This window comes from Mauremys reevesii, linkage group 1 (genome assembly GCF_016161935.1).
Source record: "Mauremys reevesii isolate NIE-2019 linkage group 1, ASM1616193v1, whole genome shotgun sequence".
NCBI lineage: Eukaryota > Metazoa > Chordata > Testudines > Geoemydidae > Mauremys > Mauremys reevesii.
In genome coordinates this window covers 6,778,592-6,790,580 of record NC_052623.1, presented here as the reverse complement: position 1 = coordinate 6,790,580, position 11,989 = coordinate 6,778,592, and the positions used below count along the sequence as shown (strand labels likewise).

Genomic DNA, 11,989 nt, shown 5'->3' with positions numbered 1-11,989 from the left:
GCCCTGTGCATGAGGTTGCAATCAGGCACCGAAACCGTAGAGCAACCAGTCTTCTCAAAGCGGCACGCCATGGAGAAGACAGACCCACATCAAGCTCAGAGATCCAGCTCCATAAAAGAAATGCAGGGAGGGGATGAGGGACTGGAGATTTCTCCGGAGGGAATGGTCAGCCCTCCCCAACCCGAGATCCAGGTGCCAAGATGAAGGGATGCCCTTAACCCAGACCAAGTTCTAACTGCAGAAGACAGGAATTTCCTCCTAGAGATGAAGCATTTGGAAGTGGAAGCGGAGGAGAAGCACTTGGAGGCGGAAGCAAAGGTGAAGCACTTGGAGGCGGAGGAGAGGAGCAAGGTGAATCACTTGGAGGCGGAAATGGAGGCGAAGCGCTTAGAAGCAGAGACAGAGCTGAGGTGCTTAGAGCTAGAGAGGGCTCACTAGGTCAGCCAGGTTGCCCTAAAAGTCTTCCTCCAGGTACCACTCCCCATTCAAAAAATTCCCCACATACAAGGTAGGCAATGTTACTGAGGCCTTCTTAGGAAATTTTGAAAAGGCCTGCCTTAGGTACAACACCCCTATAGACCAGTATATGGTGGAGCTGAGGCCACAACTCAGTGGACCCTTAGCAGAGGTGGCAGCTGAAATCCATAAAGAACATATGAACGAGTACAAACTTTTAAAACAAAAGGCCAGAATTAGGATGGGGCTAACCACCAGTCCCTGGTGTACCCCAAATTAATCAACTCAGAGGCCCAAGTAATGGTGCAACCCTTTAAGGCCAACTCTTTTAACTTGCCTACAGCCAAGTTTCGTGTCCAGTACAAGGGCTGGTCAGGAATATGGACTTTTGCAGTCTATCAGGATTATCCCATTCCCTGCTGCTGGGAGAAGAGTTAGCCGATCATGTGAGGCTAAAAAAAGGGTGGGGATGTTCACCCCACATCCAGGCTAAACAGGCCTCCACACCTAACTCCATTCCTAAGGCAGGACCCAGTTAGGAAGTCTCCTAATATCCAACCTAAATTGCCCTTGCTGCAATTTAAGCCCATTGCTTCTTGTCCTAGCCTCAGAGCTTAAGAAGAACAATTTTTCTCCCTCTTCCTTGTAGCAAACTTTTATATACTTTAAAACTGTTATCATGTCCCCCCTCAGTCTTCTCTTCTCCAGACTAAACAAACACATTTTTTTTTCAATTTTCCCGCATAGGTCACGTTTTCTAGACCTTTAATCATTTTTGTTGCTATTCTCTGGACTTTCTCTAATTTGTCCACATCTTTCCTGAAACGTGATGCCCAGAACTGGACACAATACTCCAGCTGAGGCCTAATCAATGTGGAGTAGAGTGGAAGAATTATATCCTAGCAACCATACAATTATATGCTTTGGCTAAATATTCACCACAGGATCAGGCTTGGGAAATACCTTCCATCATGGCATGACTCTAGAGGGGTAAGGAAAACCTGTGACAAAGGAACCCCAAAAAATGGCAATCCTGGGTGAGATCAATGGTCCATCTAGCCCAGTATCCTGTCTTCTGACAGTGGCCAATGCCAGGTGCTTCATAGGAAATGAAAAGAACAGGGAATCATAAAGTGATCCATCCACTGTCGCCCCTTCCCAAGTTCTGGCAAATGGAGGCTAGGGACACCATCCCTGCCCATCCTGACTAATAGCCATGGATGGACTTAACTTCCAAGAACTCTTTGGAACTATGCTGTGGAACTCTTTGCCAGAGGATGTTGTGAAGGCCAAGACTGTAATAGATTGTCAAAGGCACAAGGGCAGTAGACATCAGAGTCCCACTAAATACAAATGGACATTGGGCACCTAACTCACACCTGTGCCTCTGAACATCTCCCTCCACCCTCCCTCTCCTAATTACAGCCTGTGCAGCGACTGTAGCAGTCCCCAGGCTTCAGGGCACATGCTGATCACTGAAGGGGACTCTGGAAGCTGCTCCTGCCCTTGGCACGATATCACCCTATGGCGGGGTTATGACTAAGCAGGGGCAATCAGATGGGATGGGCTATTGTTTGAAACACAGATGTGCAAGAGCCTTTCCATGTGCATGTTACATTATCATGGATTCAGGGCAGGGCTCGTCAGCCGGGAGGGGAGGAGGAGATGCTCATATTCTATGACAATGGCAGCAACACGGAAATGCTGATAGATAAATAAGTACGTCTAAGCCTTGGCTCCTTCTTTACTTTCCGGTGTTTCAGTGTTTCAACCAAGTCTACCAGACTGAATTTGCCCTGACAATCTGAGCCTCTGTTATCGGAGAATCATTTCTTCACTCCCGGGGGAGGCTCTCAGGCTGAAATTCTGCAGGCTCTATTTTCTGCTCTTCCCACTGCTCATGGAGCCGAGGGAATTGTCTGGGAGACCAGGCCAACCTGAAAGTCTGCAGGGACTGTACAGGGGAATCATAAAGGTTGCTGTCCAACACAGAGAGTGTCAGACATTTGAGATTCATACACTGATTCTTGGGGCTCTGCCTTCCTGTCGCCGTAAGGAGATTTCCTTTCTCTCCTGAGTGGGATTTTGGTGAGTTACCAGCTTCTGCACTAAAGTTAGAACTAAGAGGTCGAGGGTTCAAGGAAAAAAATCATCTGGGCAGGAATTTAGACAAATATTTATTTTTAAGATCAGTTCCTTGTCTCTTACTGTGTCCTTCTATCTGTCTCAGTAGCTTCCTTTTTTGGTTTATGTGGATTTTCCTCTGGTTTGCTCATGTTTTCCAATTCAGCAATTTCACGGCACTGTCAAATAGTGCAGCCAAAGCCCCTGCAGTGTTACCAGAGGGATCACAACAAGGGGCACACACTGGCCAGCTTCTGCCCTCACATTCTGCCTTCACTGGGTCACTCCAGATTGACGCTGGCCTCCCTGAGAGAAATATCAGGGCCCATGTGTTTTGAAATCCCCATCTTTCATGCCCAGTCTCAGAGCACCACATGAACTGGGGGTTTCCTTCAGCCTCTTTCAGTGCCGTACAGAACAGCGCTCTCTGTAGCAGGACGTGAAGCTCTGATTTTCCCAGCTCGGAGCCAAAATGTAAACACTAAGGGTGAAATCTTGGTCCCATTGAGTTCAGTGGTAAAAGTCACAATACGGCCGGGAGTTCACTCTAAATTCACATGTAGGGACTTAAATAAATAGCCTGATTTATTGGCTATTGGCGGTTGTGGGGGCAGGCAGGGGGTACATGGACAGGTGGGCAGTGCTGGGGGTTATGGGGCAGGCAGGGGGTATACACAGAGAAGCGGCAGCACTGGGGGTTGTGATGCAAGACGGGGGTGTTCTCAGACAGGCGGGCAGCGCTGGGAGTTGTGAGGGCAGTGAACGGGGTGTACACGGACAGGCAGGCAGCCTGTGATTTGTGGTCAAAGGCCAGCACTGGGGCCTTTCCTGACCCCAAGTGCATGTGGGCTGGTCTCAAGGTCTCTTTCCCCTGGCATCCCACAGAACTGCAGCCTGCATGTCACAACCTTCACTCCAGTTGTTCTTATTCAATGTTATTTATGTAACTTCAGGCATTTCACCGGTGGAAAGAACCACTGATCTTTGCTCCTCAGCTGGTTGAATCTCCCAGCATATTCTGCCCCCCTATCTGCACTCTCTTTCCCCATCCCAGGCTGCCCCGATTCCTAAAGCACTCTGGTTGCTGTGCTTAGATGTTGGGCTGCGTGTGCGTGTTCTCCCTGTGTCCTGTCCCAGCTCTGCACAGACAGCTGGCACGAGTGAACCTCGAGCGAACTGCCCAATGACCACAAGATCTGCTAAGGTACGAAGGCACCCAGCCAGCTTTATTGTTGATGAAGTACGGTACTAGTATCCCACGGACGCTACTGGGCCACTAATACATGTATGCAAGTAATAATGGACCAGCTCAGTGAATGGCGGGACTTTGTCTTCCAGCCTAGACTAGACAAAGACACTCCCTCTGAGATACCGTATTTATCGGCGTATAACACGCACTTTTTCCCCCTGAAAATAGGGGGCAAATGATGTGTGCGTGTTATACGCCGATATAACCTTAACAGGGCCGGCTCTAGGATTTCTGCCGCCCCAGGCAGAAAAGAAAAGCGCCGCCCCCCCCCCAGCGGTGCGGAGCGGCGCCCTAGCCCCTGCCCCACTCCCGAGCAGCGCGGCCCGAGCCCCCCCCCCGCGGCCCGAGCCCGCGCCCTCGCCCCCCCCCCAGCGGCGGGGCCTGCGCCCCAGGCCCGGCCTGCGCGAGCCCCACCTCCCGGCACGGCCCGGCCTAGCCCCTCCCGGCGACCCGGCCCGAGCTGCCTTAGCCCCGTGCCCCTCCAGAGCGGCCCGAGACCCCGTCCTCCCTCCCTCCCCGAGCGGCCCTGGCCCTAGCCCCGCCCCCTCCCGGCGGCCCGGCCAGAGCCGCCTTAGCCCCCCCCTCCCGAGCGGCCCGAGACCCCGTCCCGTCCCCCGAGCGGCCCTAACCCGCAGAGCACCGCCTAGCCCCGCCCCCTCCCGAGCGGCCCGAGACCCGTCCCGTCCCCGAGCGGCCCTAACCCGCGGAGCACCGCCTAGCCCCGCCCCCTCCCGAGCGGCCCGAGACCCCGTCCCCTTCCCCGAGCGGCCCTAACCCGCGGAGCACCGCCTAGCCCCGCCCCCTCCCGAGCGGCCCGAGACCCGTCCCGTCCCCCAGCGGCCCTAACCCGCGGAGCACCGCCCTAGCCCCCGCCCCCCTCCCGAGCGGCGCGGCCCGGCCCGGCCTGAGCCCGAGCGGCCTTAGTCCCCGACCCCCGCCCGAGCGGCCCGAGATCCCGTCCCCCTCCCCCGAGCGGCCCTAGCCTCTGCCCCCCTCCCGGTTTTGTTAGTGAAAAATGGTAGCTAACAGGAGGTTAGTGCTATTTATAGGGTGTCTGTAACCTGCAAGTGGAATATGCATGGGAAGTAATAAATGAACATGTTAAGGATGGTGCTGGAATTTTAACCTTGACTTTATAATGCTTAGTATTTTGTAGCTATGTGTTTAGGGGGAAAATATATTAAAATTTATCTTGACAATTTATTTATTTCTACCTTTTTCTTTTTGTCCTTGAAATTTGTTTTTTAAAGGAATTGTATGCAAGTTCTGAGCTACCCTTATTTTGCTTCAAAGTCCTTTATTTGAAATTTAATTTTTTTTCCTGAAATTTCCCCCTTAAAATGAAGGTGCGTGTTATACGCCTGTGCGTGTTATACGCCGATAAATACGTACTTGTGGTACTGCAGATAGCAACACAGTCCCATTAGGGCACTTACAGTTACCCTGGATTATTATTGGTACTAGGCTGTGTGTTCTGAAATACTGGGATAGCCATTGTTATAGTGTGTCTCCCAGTGCTGTGTGTAGGAGAAGTAAAACAGAAATGTGGAGTACTGACATTACAAAGGAGGCCTTTATATATATGTGTGTCTCGCAATTAGTTACTACACAGTACTGTCCATTCATGTTGTAGGTTACCCTCACTGCTGGTTGTTACCCTCTGGTAAATTTTACTGGAAAAGAAGCAGGAATGGCTTCTCTGTTCCATGGGTTGCATGGCTCTGTGATACACCCACAGCTGACATAGATCCAGTTGTTTTGTATGGATGCTGTTTTTCAGATAACAGTAACCAATTTATTAAATATTGTTGTGTTGGGATTTAGTGTTGATACCCAGATACCGAACAAGATTGTTTTGAATAACATGTGCCTTAATAAGGACTCAGTGTCACTGACCCCAAAGCGTGACTGGTACTTCAGGGACTTTGTTTACCCAATTTGTAATTACAATGTAACTTATTTTTTTTAACAATAGTTTTTTCCATGCCTTCATGTTGTTTGCTGCCATTTGTTTGTTGAGTTTTACTTGTGTGTTGGTTAAACAGGTTAGCAATGTTATACACATTGTAAATGACGTACAGCAATAATACAATACAGCAATAGCACAGTAATACAACAATAATACAGTTGCTTTTATATAGTAGACATGTTAAACTTATCTGACAGTAGTTTCTAGCTGATTGCCAAATTCATTGTCTGTAGATGGTATATAAAATTGTCTATATATGTTTGTACTACAGTCACCGGTGTCTTCTCCATGCTGCCCAGTCATCCCTGGCTCCCACAACCTCTGAACTGCCCCACGCTCCCCACAGCTCTTCCTCTGCAGGGGGTGAGGTGCCTCCTGTCACACCTGCTCCCTTCACCGAGGGCAGATCAGTGACTGTGTCTCACTGGTGAGAAATCTCACACAGAGAAAGGCAAATGCCGGGGCACCTGTGATGCTGCTCTTGGTGCACCCATACACACTGTGTGTGGCTTTAGGGACTGCTTCACAGGAACAACTAGCAAGCTGAGATGTTTGAATGTGATATAATGAGAGCTGCCAACTCTGGAACATGTAAGGGCCGAGATAAATACAGCTGCCATGTGCAGGAACCACTGGCTGCTGCCTAAAACAATGGGCCACCGCAACACAGATGTTAAACCCAGGAGCAGGTCATGTTCATAGATTCCAAGGTAGAAGGAATCATTGTGATGATCTAGTCTGGATACCACAGGTCAGAGAATTTCCCCAAAACTGAACCCAGGACTCTCTGCGATGATTTGTGAGCTGTTAGCCATTCACAGTGACACTTGTACATTCATTCCTCAGTGCAGAGATTTTATGGGGTCAGGTCATTTTTTTTCTCACCTAAAACATTCGTCCATGCAGTGTGCTACCAGACCCCTCAACCTTGTGAAATACCCACCTAGTGTAACATTTTCAAAGCGCCACAGTCACATGAGAATTTCTCCCCATAGGGCTACATTTACCATGGTCATGAACAGAAAAAATGCCCTCAGTAAGCTCAGGCACGAGCTTGCTGGCAAAATGCCTCCAGCTGACCCCTGGGGACATGTTCGGAGATTCCCAGGCCAGAAGGGACCATTGTGATCTTCTCGTCTGACTTTCTGTAGAGCAGGATTTTTCAAAATTCGGGTCGTGACCCAGTACTGAGTCATGGCATGTCAGGCACTGGGTCGCTGAGGTCAGCACTGCCGACCGGGATGTTAAAAGTCCTGTCGGTGGTGCTGCCCAGCTAAGACAGGCTAGTGCCTACCTGCTCCGACACTGCACTACGCCCCGGAAGTGGCAAGCAGTGGGTCCAGCTTCTAGGCAGGGGGGCCACAGGGTTCCTCATGCTGCCCCCATCCTGAGCACCGGCTCCGCACTCCCATTGGCCGATAACCAGCCAATGTGAGCTCAGGGGGGGCAATGCTTGTGCACCTCTGCCTAGGAGCCGAGTCTGCTGCTGGCCACTTCAGGCGCAGCGTGGTCTGCGGTGCCAGAACAGGTGGGAAGCCTGCCTCTGGACCCCAGCTGCCCCACTGAGCGGGAGCTGCCGGAGTTAACTCCATGCCCCAATCCCCTGCCCGAGCCCTGAGCCCCTCCCAAACCCAGAATCCCTTCCTGCACCCAAAAGTCCTCACCCCCATTCCCACCCCAGAGCCTGCACCCCCAGCCAGAGCCCTGACCCTCTCCTGAACCCCTACCGCCTGCCCCAGCCCACAGCCGCCTTCCACACCTTGAACCCCTCATTCCTGGCCCCACCCCACAGCCCTCACCCCCTCACCCCAACCCTCTGCCCCAGCTCTGAGCCCCTCCCACACCCCAAGCCCCTCATCCCCAGCTCCGTTGGGTCACGGGCTGCCCATTAATTTCATTTGGTGGGCCCTAGTTCTTATATTATGGGAACAAGTAAATAACTTTTCCTTATTCACTTTCTCCACACCACTCATGATTTTATATACCTTTATCATATCCCCCCTTAGTCTCCTCTTTTCCAAGCTGAAAAGTCCTAGCCTCTTTAATCTCTCCTCATATGGGACCCCTTCTAAACCCCTAATCATTTTAGTTGCCCTTCTCACCCTTTTCTAGTGCCAGTATATCTTTCTTGAGATGAGGAGACCACATCCATACTCAGTATTCAAGATCTGGACATACCATGGATTTACATAAAGGCAATAAGATATTCACCGTCTTAATCTCTATCCTTTTTTTTAATGATTCCTAACATCCTGTTTGCTTTTTTGACTGCCGCTGAACACTGCATGGACATCTTCAGAGAACTATCCACGATGACTCCAAGATCTCTTTCCTGATTAATTGTAGCTAAATTAGCACCCATCGTATCATATGTATAGTTGGGGTTATTTTTTTTCCAATGTGCATTACTTTACATTTATCTACATTAAATTTCATTTGCCATTTTGTTGCCCAATCAGAAGCTTTGTTAAACCAAACAGATCAAGCTCCTTGAGTCTATCATAATAAAGCAGGTTTTCTAATCTTTTAATAATTCTTGTGACTCTTCTTCTCTGAAGCCTCTTCAATGTACCAACATCCATCTTTAATGGTGGACACCAGAACTGGACACAGGATTCCAGCGTCAGTCGCACCAGTGCAAATGCAAAGGTAAAACAACTTCTCCACCTCTCCTTGAGATTCCTCTGGTTGTCATCTCAGGATCTCATTAGCTATTTTGGCCATAGGATCACACTGGGAAGTCATGTTTAGCTAATTATCCCTTCACGCCCCCAAATCTTGTTCAGAGTCATTGAGCTTCCCATGATAGAGTCGCCCATTGCGGAATCATCACCTACATTCTTTGTTCCTAGATGCAGATATCTACAAAACTATGTTAGAACACATATTGTTTGTTTCAACCCAGTTTACCAACCAATCGAGATTGCTCTGAATCAGTGATTTTTCCTCTTCATTATTTACAATCCCCCAATTTTTGAGTCATATGCAAAATTTATCATTATTCAGGCATGAGAGGGGTAAGCGGCTGAGTTGCTGACACGTGTCTCTGCTTATACCTGTCAGTTAACAACTGTAACTTATTGTGATGGGCAATAAGTCGAGCAATGCAAGTTTATTGATTTGTTCACCACTTCATCGATGGAAGTGGATAGACACCAGCCTTTGTAAACCTGAGCAGATTCACCAAACCCTTCGGCAAACTTCCTGGTAAAGATAAACAGTAAACCAAGTTTATTTACTACAAAAGATAGATTTTAAGTGATTATAAGGGATAGGCAAAAGGGATAGAGTTAGTTACCAAAATAAAATCTAAACTCTCAACCCTATTAGACTGGGCAACATCTAGATAAGCACTTTTTCTCATCCCACTGGATATTGCAGTTCATAATACACAGGTTTCACCCTTGAAACCTGGGCCAGTCTCCTCTGTTGGAGTCTTCAGTCTTCTGAGTGCCCTTGTTTCTTGCAGCATAGGTCGGGCCGGGGAGGAGAGAGGAGAAAAGGCTAAGTGTGGGGCCACTGTGTTCTGTTTTATGTCCTTAGTCCATGTGCTTGGAGAACACAAGTCCAGGCATGTCTGGTTTTCATTGCTGAGTCACCAGACAAGGCTGAGCAATTCCCTTGATGTGGCCTTGTGCCTGATTCCCAACTTACAGCATAATTTAGTGACAACCATACAACAAAATCTCACAATTTCATATACACTAAATATATACATATTTAGATAGAACAATGTCTTTTAGAATAGCATAACCCTTCCCCTGATACCTCTCATGGCACGCTTTATATGCAATATCACAATTATATATAAATGAGGAATATGGGGTTACCGGGCACTCCCCTCACAGACAGAGTATCACACAGGTCTCAGACAAATCTGAGTGCCTGTAAGAAAGTGTCTTACCAAAAAATAAGGGAAGTAACAGAGGTACAGGCCTGTAGCCCTAAATACCAAGACCTCTGTGCCCTTCATGACCATTCTGTTCAACACAAAGTCATATCTCACTATGATAATATCTGTTTTCATGGGGAAAATTTGGCTTCTTTCCAACATGGGAATTGAATCGTAGATGAGACATATGGTCCATCTAGTCCAGTGTCCTTTCTCTGACAGTGACAGCCCCAGATGCTACAGAAGAAGGTGTAAGAAACCCAGCAGTGGGTGGATGGGGGGACTACCTAACCATCATGAGGATGTCTCCCTAATGTCTCACAGATAAAGATTGGCTTGTGCCCTGAAACACATGGGCACATAGGCTTTCCCAAATATTTATTTAGCTGTAACTATTATAACTAGATAGCCTCACTGTACATGCAAATGTCCAAACCGGTCCTGATTCTTGCTTAGCTCATGGACTCAACTACCTGTTATGGCAATGAGTTCCTCAGTCTGATTAAGCACTGAGTGAGAAAAGCAATCTTTTTTATCAGTTTTGAATTTGTCACGTTTCAGTGTAATTGAATGTCCTCTTGATCTTGGGTCATGAGCAGAGAGAACGTATTCTCCATCTACTCTCTACCAGTCAGTATTTTATAGACTTTTTTCATATCCTCTCTTTTCTAAGGTAATAATCCCAGTCTTTTCAGCCCTCTCCATATGAGAGTTTACCATGATCCTTGATTATTCTCATTGTCCTTCCCTGAACCCCTCTAGTTCTTCAATATCCTGTGTGAGAAAGGTGCTCAGTATTACAGAGAGGAGCCTAAAGGAGGGTGAAACATTGACTGACTGATCCCATGGCATTGTATTTTCTGTATGATTCCTCATCCCACTCCTCTTTGCACCCAAGGTTGTCCTTTGTTTTTGTCAATGCTTGCACTTTGAGCAAAGTTTCATAGAGCTGTGTACACCAGGATCCCTCTCTTGAGTTCATATGGTAAAATTAGAACCTTGTAAGACATTGGAGTAGTTGAAGTTTTTCCCTCAATGGGCATGCATATTGCAGTTATTGACATTAAAGTTCATCTGCTATCATGCTTCCCATTCACCTGGTTGGTTAGCTCCCTCTGAGGACTTCTCTGGACTTGATTATGACCTAAAAAATGTGGTGCCATCTGTAAATGTTGCCACTGCACTGCTCACCCCCTTTTCTAGATTATTAATAACTATAAAATATTTATCGTACTATTTGTTATATAGTGTATAAGCTCCCTCATTATACTTCTCTCTCTTCAAAGGCACCTTGAACATTTCTGAGCCAGATCAATGCATCGACCTCATGGCATCTTTCAACCTCACCCCATCTGACGCGTCAACATTCATCCTAATGGGTATCCCTGGCCTGGAAACTGCCCATGTCCTAATTTCCATCCCTTTCTCTGTGTTCTACATTATCGTCCTGTTGGGAAATTTCATGGTTCTGTTTGTTGTAGGCAAAGAGCAGACCCTGCACAAGCCGATGTACCTGCTGATCTGCATGCTGGCGCTCACAGACATTGGCACGTCTACTTCCATCATCCCTAAAGCACTGTGTATATTTTGGTTCAATTTGAAAGGCATTACTGTGGCTGGCTGCCTCACCCAGATGTTCTTCCTTCATGCAGTTTCTGTTATGCACTCAGGTGTCCTCGTGATAATGGCCTTTGATCGCTACATTGCCATATATAACCCTTTGAGTTATGCCACCATCCTCACCAACACACGGATAGCTAAGCTAGGGCTCGTGGGTTTGATAAGATCTGTTCTCTTCATTCTGCCTGCACCTCTGCTCCTCAGCAGGCAGCCATTCTGTGCAAACCACATTATTCCCCATACATACTGTGAGTACATAGCTGTGGCGAAGATGTCGTGTGGGGACATCACAGTCAACGGGACCTACAACCTGGTGATAGTGTTTGTAGTCATTGGGTTAGACCTGACGCTCATTGCCCTGTCCTATGGCCTGATCATCAGGGCCATCTTCAGAATCTCCTCCAAGAAATCCCACCAGAAAGCCCTCAACACCTGTACAGCCCACATCTGTGTGATTGTGACCTCTTATACTCCCTCTATCTTCTCTAACTTGACACATCAGTTCAGTCTGGGCTTCCCTCCCCATGTTCACATCATCCTGGCCAACCTCTATTTCCTCGTCCCCCCTATGCTCAACCCTGTCATTTATGGGGTCAAAACCAAAGAGCTTCGTGACAAAGTGGTTAAATACATCTACAGAATATTTTCACCAAGGGCCATTGACCTTAATTCTGCGTGA

The 11,989-nt window shown here is 48.1% G+C and overlaps 1 protein-coding gene across 1 annotated transcript; it reads left to right on the top strand.

The window, feature by feature from the left end:
- Window positions 1-11,017: 11,017 nt before the first annotated feature.
- LOC120391364 (olfactory receptor 52E2-like) lies at window positions 11,018-11,989 on the top strand. The gene has a single exon (XM_039514950.1). It carries the CDS (start codon window positions 11,018-11,020, stop codon window positions 11,987-11,989), a length of 972 nt encoding a protein of 323 aa, XP_039370884.1.